This window comes from Rhododendron vialii, chromosome 9a, assembly GCF_030253575.1.
Source record: "Rhododendron vialii isolate Sample 1 chromosome 9a, ASM3025357v1".
In the NCBI taxonomy this organism is placed as follows: domain Eukaryota; kingdom Viridiplantae; phylum Streptophyta; class Magnoliopsida; order Ericales; family Ericaceae; genus Rhododendron; species Rhododendron vialii.
Window position 1 is genome coordinate 33163405 of NC_080565.1, and position 16983 is coordinate 33180387.

The window sequence follows — 16983 nt, forward strand, 5'->3', positions numbered from 1 at the left end:
AAAAAAATGAAAGTAAGAAAAAAACCAACGGACTCGATTATTGCATCTCGTGTGATCATATTTATCCACCAGATATTGCGAAGTACCGAATATTTATCCGCCTGCTACGATTTCGTTCCACCACTCGGGGAGTAATGTTTGTAACACCGGCTTTCTGTATGATGTGTAGGTCCCACGATGTGTTATAAATAACCCTTAGCATTGAAAAGTTTCTCGTGCCTCCAGAAAACGGACTGTTTCGTTCGTTCCCACCAAAAAGCGGTAGGGTTTCCTCTGCATCTGTTCGGTATTTGATGATTTTGTGTGCGTGAGTCTGTGCTTTCATTTGGGTTTTTGAGATTTGGGTTTGCTTTGTTGCTCTGTTCAGTCATTCAGTGCACATGATTTGTGTTAGTGGATGGATTTCCTCGATAGGTTTCTGCACCCATTGGCTTGTATGTAAGAATTAACAAATGTTTATATTTGCATTGCCTCTGATCTTGTGAACGAATACGAATGAGGATTGTTAGGGATTACTCCATCGGTCCAAATATAAACCCATTTGCTTGTATTTCATACTTCATGCGGTGTACACGTCTTGTGTCCTTGTGCCTTTTTCGAATTGTGTTTGGTCAAGACTTCAATAATATTGCGTGATTGTTAAATTGAAGATAGATGCTTGTATATCTTAGACATCAAACTTTCTGTATTATAAAGCTATATAATTATGTTCATTTGTAAGGAAGAAAATGCCGTACACTTAATTTTGTCTAAAGCGAAAAAAGTTTTGTGTTACTAAAGGGAAACCAGAGTTATAGTTGCTCCCTCGGATGCCTTGATTATGTCTCATTTTCATGATATGATTTCTGTTTGGTACGTGTGTTTATTTGCACCTGGATATTCTTCTATCTTATCTCTACATGAATGAAAAATCTTTGAAGGTATGGAATCAGCTACTGATTTGGTTGAATACAACTACGAAGCGCTGGCCTCTTTCACTGGGGGATTCTGTGAAGAAAACTTTATTGGGGATACTCTATATGGAAAAGTGTTCCGGGGAAAAATTCAGCAGGGTTTGGAGACACTAGAGGTCGTGGTCAAAATATGGGTAAACTGTAGGAGATTTGCGACTACTCCAGAACTTCAAAAATCTAGATTGAATGTATGAAGCTGAAAGGACAGACTTATTTGATAGAGTTGGCTATTCTTTTCATGGAGTTAGCTATTATTTTCTTGGGTTTTAATCATCTAACAATATAGGATTTCTGTATGCAGAATGAAATCAAGTTGCTGACAAATTCAGGCCTGAAAGGGCATCCAAATTTGGTGAAGTTAATTGGATTCTGCTGTGAAACTGAACGTCTGGGAGTTGTATATGAGCTGAAACCGCTTGATACATTAGAGAAACTAATTCTTCACGGTGACCTAATCACATTTCCTATCCATTCATGACTCATGAAATGTTATTTTCTTAGTCAGATTGTGTTGATTTAACCAAAAGAAAGAAAATTAATTGATGATAAATAATTGTCAAGTCACAGAGACATTGGCTAGAATCTAGAAAATATAGTCACTTCCAGTGGTGTGTTGTATGATAACCCGTCTTTTGTATTTCTAGATGATTTTACATGGCTTGCACGAATCAAGGTAGCCCTCGAATTTGCATGTCTCCTTGAATGTTTGCATGATCAACAACTCTTGCATCGCAGTATCGGCGCAGCTCATTTAATGATTGACCAGGTGAGCCTTCGTGACTTATACTAAGAATGTTCACGGAGTGCTTATAGGGAAAGTTGATTGTACCAGGCTACCAGCCCTAATTGTGATCTGCATGCAGGCTTTCAGTCCAAGATTATTTGACTTCCCTATGATTGTTGGTGGAGGTTTTGGTGAAATTCGTTCCCGTGAATATGATTTAGGGAGTGATGGCTACATTGATCCACTTATCGGTTTGACAGGTTCGCATCTTGATGTTATTTGCCTACTTTTTACTTGAAACTCAGAAACATCAATGCAGCTTTTATTTTGTTGACTTCTTAATTCCGTCTTTGTACAAGTTAACAGAATTGTGGAGTGGATTATGGATATGAATATGGTTAAAGGAAAGTATTATCCCAGACTTTATTTAATAGATATGGACCCTCATCTCAAAGCCTTGCTGCCAGAGATTGGGTTTTTCCATGATTCTCCGCATGATGGAGTGATGTGTTAAGAGGTGAGATTCTAGTTGACAGTTTACTATTGACACGAAAGAACTCCCCACAAGTTACGTTGTTTGAAATTAATGGGTTATCACTTCTAGTTATATAGTATATCAATGTTGCCCTATTGTTTGGCATTGACACTAAGATTGTAGGGAATATGCTAATTAACACTCTGAGTTGTGGTCCTATTCTTTTTATCTTCTATACTAGTTTCTCTATTCGTATGTTTAGCCGATGAGGATGAGGATGAAAATTGAATTTGCATTTTCAATTGATGCATCTTCATTTCAGAGTATTATGTTTTAAAGTTTTTGCATATCAGATGAGGCAAACTAACAGTTCTTAGGCAAGAGATCAACATGAAAATCAGATCTTTTGAAGTTATTTTGACGTGTATCAGACTCCAGAATATAAGTTTCTCTATTATCTACCAGTTAGCCTCTACAAAGGCCACTAACCAATTTGTCGAGCGTTCCTTAATGATAAACCATTAGTTTCAGTGTCCCTTTCCTGCATAAGATAGGATTTCATTTATATTGCGTGCCTTTTTAGTTGGAAGAAGCTATTATGTCACCAACCTATGCATAATATTCGGTAATAAGATGCTGCTAGACTTCTTCATGGAAGAGCTATAAAGATGTGGATACTTCCACTTCTTATGTTTCCGCCTCAAGGAAAACCTTTCAGTACATTCATTAAGTTTCAATTCCAAATGACTTATGTTCAATTTTTGCTTGTGAAAGTAAACGTCTTAAATTGTTGCCGAGTAGGTTCTCTCGTAACTTAATTGATTTGAAATGGAATGTTATATGATGTCTGGGGGCTTCCTCATTGTAGAAGCCACTTTGATGGTAAATGACCTACAAGGCTACAAACATTAGGCAAATGGTAGCGGTTGGGGGATGATGAAATGATTAACAAATTCATTACTGCCTTTGTTCACGATGCTACTTCTGGTTAAGAAAACTATACAATAATGATGGTTATGATTTGTATTTTGAGAGACTTAGATTTTCTTAAAAAGTTAGAATGCCTTATTTATGCTCAAGCATATCACTAATTCAACTTTTCCCATATAGTTGTTAAAGAAAATTGGTTGAGAGGTACCTTAGTTTCATCGTGGAAATAGGATAGTACCTTAGTTTATGCTCTATTGGTACCTTAGTTTCATCATGGAAATAGGATAGTATTTTGGTCTTGGAATAACAATTCATCCTCTTTAAGGGGTTTCTTCCCTCATTTTCTTTTGGTACCTTAGTTTCATCACGGAAATAGGATAGTATTTTGGTCTTGGAACAACAATTCATCATCTTTAAGAAATTTCTGCCCCATTTGATGGGTTCTTCTAAAGGAATGTGAAATACCTGTGTTGGAAGTTGCCACTTTGTGGTAAGAGTGTGACATGTGTCTTTGATGTCTGTTGATTATGTCCCAATATTCATGTTTTCTATCGAGTGTACTGCGTAACAATTGTACAAGCCCATGGTATGCATAACACACTTTATATACTTCTCCATGTAATTTTTTTTCCTGTTTATAAAAGGTGTGTAGATTGAGATGAGCGTTAAGCGGATGCAATCCATATACAAAGAGAAGTCCACGTATGAAAAGGTCCAAAATACCATTAATCTTAAAGGCATCCTCGCAGAAGAAGCCATCTTTCTTATTAGTAAAAAACTAGACTTTCCTTGGTCCTCTGGGTCTTTGTAACTAGCTTGCCTGAGCCTGCCTTGCATACTGATTTCCTCTGCTCTCTAAATCTAGTCTGTCGTCAGTCTCGGATTGGTCTTCAGTTGATGTGTAAGAGGGATCCATCCCGTTAAAAGATGTTGAGTAAGGGCACTTGCTGTTGCCGCTCAACGAGTAACCGCTGCAAAGTGAGTAGGAAGAGGGCTGGATTCTTCTTTCTTTACTTGATAGGTCTTAAGGAAGCGATTGACTCCGAGGATGCATTAGTCTGATAATTAACCTGTTCCCTATGAACCTGACTCCTATGATCTTAGAGCCTTCGCTGTCTAGAGAAGGGTTGCCCCCTCTAGATTCCCAGCAACAGTAAACTAGCAAAGTTTTTGCAATAATTCTTGATGCCATGTCACTGATTCTTTTCTCTCTTTATAAAAGCCATCACTGATTCTTTTCTCTCTTTATAAAAGCCATCACTGATTCTTTTCTCTCTTTATAAAAGCCATCAAAATGACGTTTACGAGCATAGCTGTGCCTGACTTTTATACTAGTCCATCTAAAATTCTAAGACTATTGAATGGAGTTGTATTCTGTCTTATGTCCTTGTTAGGCACATTTCTTCAATCTGTCAAATACGACGTCTCTCTATAGTGTTGTTGACATGCCTTTGCAAAGGCCATTAACTGAAGGTTTGTAGAGTAGTGAACAGTTAAGTCTTATCCATTTTGGTTAGGTATCATTAATTCATTAACTGTTCTAGTTGCATATTAGTCTAAGGGGTATGCCGTATGGTATCCCAATATATATTATTGATGCAAGATCGCCATGAATTGTCTGACAATTTGAATTCAATATATTGATTTCTTTGTTCCATTGAGAAATAACTTCATTCTGAAGGTTTTATTTTGTTCTTAATGATCCTTGTTTTTGGTATTCACATGCTCATTTGACATAAATGGCATCAAATTTTAAGTTTCATAATGTTTCTTGTTCCTCACCATGCTGAAGGATCTAAATGAATAACACAAGTTCCAAGTGGTTTGTGGGTTCATTATCGGCTTTTACATGATGCAACTGTTGGAAGATGACGTCTTGTATACCATTCAAAACAATGCTTCAAAAGTATTGGTCAATAGAAACATTGAAGAAGAATTAACCTATAAATTTGCCTTGGTTGATTATACCCATCTTTATAAATGCGACTAGTTTTACCCCACTTCCCCCCGCCCCGCCCCCTCCCCTCTTTCCCCGTTATTTTCTATTATAGTTTCCCCTCTCTTTTTCTTTAAAGTTCATTTGCATCCCTTTTGCAAAGATATCCAATGTCCATTTTCAATGTTCTAAAAGTTGCTAGGCGCTAGTCGGGCGGTCGGCCATGTTCGAGCAATTAATCGGCGATTAATCAGTACATTTTAATTAGTAATCAGATATTAATCGTTAGGCGGATCTAATCAGATTGGCCCCGCCAGCTATTAATCGGCGATTAATTCTTTGTTTTAGAACACTGCCATTTTCTGCTAGTGGACACCTTAATGCCTTAGGTGATGTTCCCCAAACAAAGGTTGTGCAAATTTTACCTATCAAATTGAAAATCACTGAGCATCTCTGGAAGTAGCTTCTGTTTGGAAGGAGAACTTTTTGAAGATGACTTTTTACATTTATGAATGGTACGTCCAGTAGTGTTAATACCAGATGTTTCGGTCCGTACCGGCCGGTACATCCAGCACGGGCAATATTTGATGTTCCGGGCATTACCGGATGCTCCGGTTTGTCTCGATCATTTACTGGATCTTGGCCGGTACAGGAAACGTATTTTTCTGTTGTTGATTGCAACTGGTTATTTCATAATTACTTTCAAGTTGAGCCTTTTAATGTTCTATTTAAGAGAAATTATTTATTTCCCACTTGTCCAAACTCTTGTTATTCATGTCACACATCCACCATGCCCTTCTCTTCTTGTATAGAGGCTTTTTTATTTTATTTTATAATTCTTTGTTTACAGATGTATTTTCATTGTTAAAAAGTATTTGAAATGATGTGATTTGTTGATTTATTATGTTAATTCTTTATGTCTCTTCATCATGTATGAAGTAGATCAATCGCTACACTTTAACACGTATTACTCGGCACCTGATGGATGAATCCAAGTCCATGTAACATAGGCTGCAATGGTATTTTCTTTGGGGTGGTGTATCGTCTTGTGGATTGTGACATGGTGTAAGCCCATTAGAGCAGGTGGCCTAGGTATTGGGAGATTAGAGATTTATAATAGTATGTTTAAGAGTCCAACCACTCTGGAATGGCATTTGAGGATTCAAAATCATGATATGTTTAAGTGTAGGCTTTGGGATTTTGAACTATTTTGTTGTGTCCATCCGGAGTTTGGGTTCATGTGTGTGTATAAAGTATACAGGGTCCACTGATCCTCTCCCTAGTCAGCAATTACCTAGGTGAGTTGGTAAATGAATTTACACTCTTGCCCATTGACAAGAATCTTTGTCCGTCATGTTAGGGATCCCCCCCCTCCCTCCCTCCCTCTCTCTCTCTCTCTCTCTCTCTCTCTCTCTCTCTCTCTCTCTCTCTCTCTCTCTCTCTCTCTCTCTCTCTCTCTCCTTTATGATAAGGACATAGATTGGACTAATGGTTTCTCTGGGTAATCTCTAAACAGGTGCATGGTCCAATAAAACAGATGTTTTTGCATTTGGTGTCATACTTCTGGGGCTCATAGCAAAAAGAGTATTTGATTTAAAGAAGAGAAAGGAGCTGGGATTGCTTAATTATGTTCATATCTGGGCCTGGACGGAGTGTGGAAAACCTCAGTCCAAGAATTTTCGTGTTAAAGAAAAACCTCAGTCCAAGTTGTGGGGAATGTTCAAGAAACACAAGGAGTCTCAGTTGATCGTAAAGTCACTTGTGGATAAAAGCCTCGAGAATGATGAACACTTTGATGCTGGTGATGGAGTCGAAATCACAAAACTCGCGATGCGCTGTGTGGATGAGTATCCAGAGCAACGACCAACGATGAAAGAAGTTGTTCGCTGTCTGCGAGAATTAGATGTGGTCAAGAAATTCAGTTGTTTCGTACTTCCTAAGATGTCTATTGCTAGCAGTGGTGGTGTTGTTCCAGGTTCGACTTGAGAGTCGAGGTTGGTGGATATGTTGCTAGTAGTTTTTATGTTGCAACCGAGTATTAGCACTATGTTTATTTTAGCACAATCAAAATGCAAATTTTATAGCACTATGTATTTATGTGGTACTGTTGGAAAATGGATACTTCCTAATGTTAATGGCCTATATATGTTGTGTGTTGTGATCTCTCCCACGGCAGACATGTGGTTTTATCATCAATCGTGGTAGAATGCTTTCTAATGATTCTACCGGACCAAAATCCACCCTGATAACCAAACGGGAGAGGGGAGCTGTCCCATGACCGAACTAAATGAGTTTCTGAGTATTTCCTGGACCAAATGGTTCAGGAGAGCTGTCCCATGACCGAACTAAATGGGTTTCGAGTATTTCCCGGACCAAATGGGAAACTGCCTGGATTTACATACAAAGTAAAATCTCTCTCTCTCTCTCTCTCCAAATTTTTAAAAACTAAGAGAAAATAAAAAATCTAAAACACAAACACATTTGCATACTTTCTTGATTGATTGGTTGATGATATGTTTTGATTTCTACAATAATACATCCATAGTATATACTATACTAGCACGCACGCGCGCACGCAATACACAACAGATTTACATTCAAACACACACACAAAGACCAGTCCGACAGACGCCGATGGTCATGTAATTTTGGATTTGTTTTAATTGGAGTACTTACTTAGGAAGGGTACTAAGGGATAAATTAGTCTTTACACATTAGACATTTTTGTCCTAAGTATGTCAAATTTTAAATATATTGCCTGTAGAAAATAATGGATTGCAAATAGCCGGCCCTAAAAATTATTACTCGGGCACTCCAAAGCTTTTGCCTTCTACGATTTCGTTCTTAATATTTTTTCCGATCCCGTATTTGATGCACGCTACTATTAGTCTCATTTTATAAATTAAAAGATACTTCATAGAATATAGGGAATTGATATTCGCGCTCCAAGATTTACTGCAGGCGCTCCACCTTTTTGTTTTTACACTGTGATGCTGCCAGCAACATCACAATGTAAAAACAAAATATACATTGATGTTGCCAGCAACATCATAGTATAAAAACAAAAAGGTGGAGCGCCTGCAGTAAATCTTGGAATGCGAAAATCAGTTCCCTAGAATATATGATTTTCTTTTTTTCCATATTCAACCTCCAACATCTCTCTCTCCCTTGAATGCTTTTAAAGTCAAAACACATTTGCATATAGTATGTATTGATGATTGTTTGATTGATGGATGCATAAATACACCCTATATTTGCGTTGCCTATGATCTTATGAACGAATGAGATTTGTTGGGGATTACTCCATTGTAGTGGGCCGAACGGGTAATGCTTGGGCCAACACGCTCGAATGGGCGTGTGGCCGAAACGGAACACCAAATGGCCGAGTAGACATGCCAAATGGGCTGAATCTTATAGGTAGTGCCGAACGCATGTGGGTCGCACACTCGATCCAGCTGTTTATCAAAGCCCACCACACGGATCCAGTCCAAGGAAACCGAAAGGCCGAGCTGAGCTGTGTCAAGACATTGGAGTGAAGGAATAGAGCTCCAATGGTTGTGCTTATCTCCTTTTTACACACCATCTGGAGTCCACAAATACGTGAAAGAGTTGTAATTAGACGCTTAGTGGATACCAAAAGTGCTACACACAACGGTTGTGTAAAACATAACACAATCAATCTTTAGCCATTCATTGCTGTAATAAATGGTCAGGATTCATTCAAACTTTTTTCCATAAAAGTTAAACTTTTTGTTGGAATGGTTTTTTTAAAATCTAGACCGTCCAAATACATCTGGATGGTCAGAATTACGCACACAACCAACACAATGGTTGTGCAAGTAATTGTGTGCGTAATTCTGACCATCCAGATGTATTTGGACGGTCTAGATTTTAAAAAAACCATTCCAAGAAAAAGTTTAACTTTTATGGAAAAGAGTTTGAATGAATCCTGACCATTTATCACAGCAATGAACGGCTAAAGATTGGTTGTGTGTTGTGTTTTACACAACTGTTATGTGTGTAGCACTTTTGTAGTGGATAAATGTGTATGTAACATTGTTGTGCAAAACTCTTTACACAACCAATCGGTCATAAATCGTCAATAGATTATTTTTAATCTGGACCGTCTAAACACATCTGAATGATTAAAATTAATGGCACAACCGTTGTGTTAGTTGTGCGCGTAGCATTTTTGATTGTCAAAATACACAATTGTCTAAATTTACACAACACCAAATACAATCTCTCACATACATGTGGGCTCCACACATACTATTATGTGTTTGCCCCACATATATATGTGAGAGTTTATGTAAATTGGTGCGTGAGTAACATTGTTATTTACTTTTCGCTTTCTCACACTAAAATTTACCTAACTCTACCACAGAATATTCTCTCACTATACCACTCACTCTCTCTCTCTCTCTCTCTCTCTCTCTCTCTCTCTCTCTCTCTGTGTGTGTATAAAACCACCCCAAATGCCCTCCTTAATCACACGATTCACACACTCAGCCCAGTAGACATGTGCGAGAAGTTGAAGAGAGAATACCAAGTGTGCGAGGAGATCGGGCGGGGGCGATTCGGGGTGGTGTACCGGTGCTTCTCCGCCGTCTCCGGCGACTCATTCGCCTGCAAATCCATCGACAAGCGCCTCCTCTCCGATGCCGTCAATCGGGAGTGCGTCGAAAAAGAGCCCAAAATCCTCCAACTCCTCTCCAACCATCCCAAAATCCTCCAACTCTATCAGGTATACATATATATTCTCACACCAAATTCTGTTCAAAAATTGAAGTACTAAAAATTCTGCGCATTTGCACGTTTATGATGAGATTTTCACTTTTAGTCACTTCTTATTAACAAATTACAAAAAGTCTTCTTCCAAATTAAAGAAAATTGAAATGAGTTGACAATATATATATATATATATATATATATATATATATATATATATATATATATATATATATTTAAAATTTTAGTCAAGGTCAAGAAGTGGTGTACCATCAGGCTGATAGCCTAGTTGGTCAATGCTCACTCCCTTTGGGTTTCGGTGAGGTAGGAGGTACCAAATTTGAGTTGTGCTAGCGACGCCCCTCTCGAATTTCGTATTTCTCATTTATCCTGCTCTGGCCCGCTAGCCTATGGTGGGATGGTAGTTTTATTTTTTATCAGAATGGTGGGGTGGTAGTTGCTCCGCTGCAGGTTTGTAGTCCCTATGATCACTCCTAGGGAGGATTGCTATGCCTGGTCGCCCCTTTCTCCACCCTTTTTAGCTTAGCACAAAAATAGATTTGAGTCCCGATTGAAAATGTAATAGATTTGAGTCGATCAAGCAATATATCTTGATGATCTCACCAAACAAAACTGTAGCAATATCTTGACAAAAAACATGTGTAATTAACCCCGAGGGGTTGACCTAGCGGTTAAGACCTGGGCTTCAGAGTTTGCTCACATATAAGATTTCAGTTCCGAAACCTCTCAGGTGTCGTCAACTCATTTGAGTTGAGTTCATATGGAGCGTTAGAAACTAGTCCTAGTTTCTAGTAGGCCTCTTGTTGGTGGACGGTGGGCTTATGGTCTTTTTAACTAACAACAGAATTCACGTCTCAGGTATTTGATGACAAAAAGTACATCCATATAATCACGGACCTCTGCTCCTCCGCCTCCCTCTACCGCCGCCTCACCTCCTTCGCCCTGTTCCTTGAACCCGACGCCGCCTCCATTTTCTACCCCCTAATCTCCGCCATCACCCACTGCCACCGTTTAGGCGTCGCCCACAGAGACATCAAGCCAGACAACATCCTCTTCGACCCTCGCAACAAGTTAACATCCTCTTCGACCCTCGCAACAAGTTAAAACTTGCCGACTACGGCTCGGCCGAGTCGTTCAATGGGGGCGGCACGATGATGAGTGGGGTGGTGGGGACACCGTACTACGTGGCGCCGGAGGTGTTGTTGGGGAGGGAGTACGACGAGAAGGTGGACGTGTGGAGTGCTAGGGTGGTTTTGTATGTGATGTTGTCGGGGTTCGTGCCGTTTTATGGGGAGACGGCGGGGAAGACGTTTGAGAAGGTGGTGAGGGGGAACATGAGGTTTCCGACGAGGGTTTTTCGGGCGGTGTCCGGGGAAGCGAAGGATCTGTTGAGGAAGATGATTTGCAAGGATGTTTGCAGAAGGTTGTTTGCCGAGCAGGTTCTCAGTATGTTCGATTTCTCTAGCTCTCATGCATGCGTACGTGTCCCTCAAGAAGTTCCCGAATTGAACTTTCTTTTCGTATCCTTTTTAATTGTGTTTTTAATTGGACTAATTCCTTGGATCATTTAAGCCCCGTTCAGCTACTTATTTTTTAAATTAAAGATAATATAATGTGAGAGAATGAATTGTCTTGTAAAACGAAAAATAAATACTTAAAAAATAAAAATTTTAGCAGAACGAGGCCCTAAGCACGAGAATAAATTGAATAATAATACTCAAAACCTCTCTACTCTCTAGGATAAGTTGATAACCAATGTCACCAAATCAAAGTTATGGAATTCATACAGAGGAAATGGATTCTCTCTATTTGTTATTTTACAGGAAATTTTGACCGGTAAAAATCTCCTGCATTTCTTGCGTTGTGAGTTCCTGCATTTCTTGATGAAGAGAGATGATTCCATGCCCCTAGAGCACCGCAACGTGATGCCCCTTGTCTTTTCAACCGCACATTGAATGGGGCATTGTTTTGGGTCTTTGGTGCCCACGGGCATTGAATGATTTTTTGGTTGTGAGAGATACTATTTGGGAAAGTTACTGAAGAACACTTTCTTAGAAACAGAGAAATCCCGTGGCTCTGTTTGGTTGCCAAAAAAGTGACGGAAATTACGGACCGAGGACCTTGTAGTATAGACGCGTCCATCTCACCAATTAATGGTATAGATTTTAAAAAGATTCTTTCTAGGATGAATAGTTTCTACCTAGGACGAGTCTTCTTTTTTTTTTTTGATTAGTCAAATATTGATTACAGAACACTAAGATTGTTTATCCTTCAAGAGAAGGGATGCTAACCCAGGCGGAACACAACCTGGAAAACAAGTAAATCTCTTTTCTAAACAACTAGCTGCTATCCAATGTGCTGCTTTGTTTTGAACGCCCAATTCTTCTGCCTTGCCCATTGTTTCATATCTGCCACCATTGTAGCTATTTCCCACCGCTCCTGATCAAGCGTACAGTTCATGCAATCAACTAGCAATCGACAATCTGACTCAAACACAGCATTATCAATACCCATATCCAATGCCATCCCACAAGCTATACAGAGGGCCTATGCTTCTGTGACCAAAGCTGAGGAGGCCACAAGCTATACCCAGGAAGATTCTATTAACAAAAAATCTAACAATTGAAAATACTTTTGAACAACTGCAAAACACCTTTGTAGTGCACCACTCCACTACAAAGTCCCCGGGGTCTAGGAAATTACAGTACTTGTAGAGGACGCCAACTCGGGTTGCAGAGAAACTTAAGAAAACAGTAGAGAACAAAATTGATTCTTGTATGTTTGTCTTCTGTTCTTGTTCTTTTAATCAAAGTATTTTTTGATTAAAGATCCAAACCAACATTTTGGCAACATTCTTAATTTGTTCCTTTTTCCTCCACTCTCTCTCTCTCTCTGCTACCAAACAGTAATAAAAAGCGATTCTGGATCATTTACTGTGTTGAAACTTTCTTGTTTGCATATGATTAACTCATTTCGCATTTGTGAATGAAGGGCACCCATGGATCATCAATGGAGGAGAGACCAGTTCGATGACTGATATGACCTGAAAATTAGCCTCAGAGGAACTGGCCTTTGATGTACATAGACCACTCTGGATGTGTTGGTTACAAGGAATGGTGTTCTTTCTTGCAAATTTAAGAGAGAAAGAAACAGGAGGGAGAGTCCAGTGATCTCTCCGCCCTTTAGAGAATGAGTTTTTTAAAAACCCCTAAATCCAGAGTCTCTTTTTTTTTTTTTTTGATCCGCAAATCCAGAGTCAATATATGTAAGATAAATACGAGGTACTCCATATATGGTAAATAAAGGTGCTTACGTATACGAGAGAATGAGAGTCAAATCCTTTTCTTTTTTTGGTATGAGGAATTTGATGTAGTAGTGTTTTTCTATGTAACATAACTGTGAATGAGTTGTCTCTCTGAGCAATGAGAATTTGCAAGAATCTAAGTTGTGGTTATGGAATCTTGAGGACTTGATCAGGGTAAAAGGTTTTGTACGAGAATGCATCATTTGATTTTTGTAACAGGGTCATTTTGGACTTCCATAATAAAGCAGTAAAGTCAGGTCGTACATATCTACGGTAGTATCTGCAGCGCACACTATGTGAGTTACGACATTGCCAACGTGAATTAAGTACTAACTTATAGGAATCAAATGCTCGAGGGATCTATGCAAGAATATTCTTAGACAGTTGAGTTGCTCGACGCGTTGTAAGTCGAGTGTGGAACTACAACAACAAAAAAAATGAAAAATGAAGAAGAGGTTATATTGCCTTGCGTTCAGGTCATGGGATTAATCTTGACGTAGAAACACGGCTTCAATAATTTAGATGGGGATGGATGGAGGCGTATTACTTGCAGATGCTCTGGGTAAATGCCTCCTTCCACTCCAAGTAATCTCCAACTCTGATGTCACCAATTGCCTCACTTACACACTTCCTTTTGGCCCAAGGTTAGGAGGATGTCCTTTTCCCCACATCCTAGGCTAACATGCCATCCCACCTTGACCTTACTACAACATCCCAATTACTTGGGAGTAGTGATTAGACCAATATGCCCACAGCAGTGTCCAGCCCATAAAGCGGGGCTAATCTGGACACTTGGAGGAATGTTGCAGTGCAAGGTTGTAAGAGTGTAGCGCGCAATTCGAGATGTTGATCGGAACGTTGTTGTTTTCAAGGGAGTGGGACTCATTTTGTTTGCTACAGGCATTATCACAAATAACTCATCAGTTGGTGGGTGCTCCTGGTCGTTTATAAAATCCGAAGTGGCAAAGTTTTGGTGGTCATCAATGGAGTCCAACATCTCGTGGGGTTTGTGCTGGTACCGATCACTACTTCCTCGCCATCGGCTACTTGTATGGTGTCTGGTGGTTCGGGTCGTGTTTGCTGCGTCGGTTTGAGTGATGGAGGTGGGGTTTGTGGCAGACCTGGTGGTGGGTTTCAGGTGGTGACGGCGACACTCACTGTGTTTTGTAATGGCGGTAGATGTGCATCTCTAGGTTTAGGCAGTGGTTGCTTGGGTCAGGCCCATATGCTGATTTCGTGTTGTATTCTTTGGGACCTGGCCCGTTTTGAATGTGTTTGGGCTTGTTCCAAACGATTTTTTCTTTTATCCAATCCTTGGTTAGATTTTCCTTCTCCCATCTTGATGTATTTTTTGTCAAGATTTCTAAATAAAATTTTTGCCTATCGGATAAAAAAAAAATATGCCAAGATGTGCACAATAAATAGTGGGTAAATTAGGTTATCTGCTTCACTTTTCTTCCAATAAGTACCCGTCAAGCTGTACAACTTCCAGCTACATCCCATGTGTTTGTTAGGTCTTACGTAAATGGCGTTACGAGGAAGAAACCTGATTAGTGGATCACATAACTAAAAATAAATGATACATATTTTTTTAAAGTTTTTTGTTCTAATTTTTAGGATTAATCATTCGTTCCGACGAGAGGAATCGGAAAAGTATAAAAAATGTGAACCGAAATTAAAAAAAAAATCCATATAAGATGATAAAGTATCATTTGGTTGATTTTTTTTTCTGCCTTTAGTGAACTTTTTTTAGACTTTTGGTCACCTTCAAAGCTAGCTGGCATGGTTGTTCCTAGTGGCGGCTCCACCTTATGGCGAGAGTGGTCACTTGAGCACCCCAATTTTTTTTTTAAGAATACATGTAAAATCTTTCTTCTTTTTTTTTTAATTTAGTTTTAACCTTCTTGAACACCCTATATAATATAATTTCTAGAGGGGGTAGAGATTTTGAACACCTTTCCGAAAATTCCCGGAGCTGCCACTGGTTGTTCCGCCACCCTTGTTGCCTAACTTTGTCAGTTACTTTGGGCCGCAGGTGTCTCTTTATTTTCCTCCTTGTTTTGTAAACAGGGGCACAGGTATTTGTACGCACCATTTGGAAGATGGTAGAACAGTGAAGAAACAATGAACGTGGCCCTGATTTGTACCATTTGTTGAATTTTTACATTGAAAATGTATCTCAGATGGACAACATATATATTTTCAAAATTAGGCATGCAATTTCATTCTTTTGATCTAGAGGATTGAGATGCATCTACTAAGAAAGTGGCTAGCTATAATTTTGTTTTCTCCACTGATCAAGTGGTCTTAGTTTCTAAATTTGTTAAATTTTGCAGCAAAAAAAAAAAAAAAAAAAAAAATTCATCTTCATAATCTTGTAAACTTTAAAATATGTTTCATAGTCTATGCTCACCGCTCAACTTTTACCGCTCTCCCCACCATTCTCAATCTCACCGTCCAAAAGTGTTTTGGACGGTCTGTATCTCTTCTAGAGAAGAGTTCCTGAAAAAGTTTTTTTTTAAATCCAGACCATCAATTGCCGAGACGAACGGTGAGATGTTGATAGGTGAATATTGAGCTGTGGGCATAGCACCGCTGTGTTTTCAAAGGCTAATCACCTAAGTCTCAGGTATAGATGTTTGTGGACCTAGTAGTTCTTTATTGCTTATCAAAGCAAAAAGAAAGAAGTAGCATGACTAATAAAAGTTTGTTCTGGACTAGTTCTAGTCCAAGGTCAGGTTGAAGTGTTGAAAATGTTCATGTGTGTGACCTCCTCCTTTGACAATCTGATTCAGAATCTTTGGAAGTCCTTTCCAGACAGTTCAATAATCCTACATGAACATAAATATTTCAACTAAACAGTTCATATTTCAAACTATTTACATTATAGCGTTTGTACCTTAGATAGAGTTCCCTATAAAAAAAAAATTTAAAAAAAAAAAAAAACCTTCCATGATTTACTCACATGATGATCCTCTTACGGGACCATCATGTGAAACAAAGTGAGACTATCACAATCTTGCTTGCCTATTCAAAGTGTTAATCCTTTAGGCCTCAATGTGTACGTTTATTACCTGTGGCAAAATTTCAAATTGATTAAACACCGGTATCTACTCGGGCGAATCATAATTATCACAAGATAAGTTGATGGCAGACCGTCGTCAATCTACCCAATCCGATCAAACTCCCCATGCCAGATCAACATGAATTTATGCATGAGTCATGAACTTGTACATCTACACTTGCAAACTGTAAGGATTGAATTAATCGTCCAGTGAAACTGGGTTCCATTTGCTCCACATAAGGGGCACCTGATGTGATCTAGATTTAAGAAACTGGGTTAAATGGCTGGGCCGGTGACGGGTGCGATCACGTGAACCGGACCCGAACATTTTTACAAGTCAGTATGGGGTGTCCAAATTAAGAAATTCCAAGACTACTCAAGTCTCATAGGGGCTGCCCATAAAAAGTTCCTTTACCCCCTCGGTGGTGGTGGGTGAGAGGATGGTGGCGGTCGCTGGTGATGTAGGTGAAAAGAGGTGGTTGTGGTGTGCACCTGCCGTGAAGGGGAGAAGCAGAGCTCACGGTAGCACCGCTACAAACAGCTGCGCCATGCCGCGGTGGCTGTTCATAGCGTTTTGCCGAGAGAGAGAATGGGAGAGGTAAGTATAGGTGGAGATGGTAATTGTAGCTGGTAGCTACCAGGCGCTGCAAGCTTTCCATTTCCATTTTCTTTAGTATCGTTCAAAATGATGGGCCGTCGAACATATATTTAATGTTTTAAGATAAAAACTGGAGTACTAAAATTCTAGTAAAAATTTGAAATGTAGATAGAGCGGTCCACCAGGCTCATCCAGAGGGTCTGTCCCAGCGTATTTGTCATATCCAGAGGACCAAAACTATGCTATG

The 16983-nt window shown here is 39.3% G+C and overlaps 1 protein-coding gene and 1 pseudogene across 1 annotated transcript; both read left to right on the forward strand.

Moving 5' to 3' along the window:
- The first annotated feature begins 354 nt into the window (after positions 1-354).
- On the forward strand, positions 355-7181 carry LOC131301193 (L-type lectin-domain containing receptor kinase VIII.1-like). The gene is made up of 6 exons (XM_058327360.1): positions 355-434; positions 921-1141; positions 1255-1399; positions 1598-1719; positions 1817-1937; positions 6535-7181. Exons 1-6 carry the CDS (start codon positions 398-400, stop codon positions 7002-7004), a joined length of 1116 nt encoding a protein of 371 aa, XP_058183343.1. The 5' UTR covers positions 355-397; the 3' UTR covers positions 7005-7181.
- Positions 7182-9503: 2322 nt separating this feature from the next.
- Positions 9504-13231, forward strand: LOC131301195 (phosphoenolpyruvate carboxylase kinase 1-like; annotated as a pseudogene).
- The last annotated feature ends 3752 nt before the right edge of the window (positions 13232-16983 follow it).

Excerpts from the sequence above, each read along its gene's own strand:
- LOC131301193 (XM_058327360.1), top strand. The coding sequence starts at position 398 with ATGGATTTCCTCGATAGGTTTCTGCACCCATTGGCTT. Across the intron at positions 1,142-1,254 it reads TTCAAAAATCTAGATTGAAT|AATGAAATCAAGTTGCTGAC; the intron begins GTATGAAGCTGA and ends TTCTGTATGCAG. Across the intron at positions 1,400-1,597 it reads AGAGAAACTAATTCTTCACG|ATGATTTTACATGGCTTGCA; the intron begins GTGACCTAATCA and ends TTGTATTTCTAG.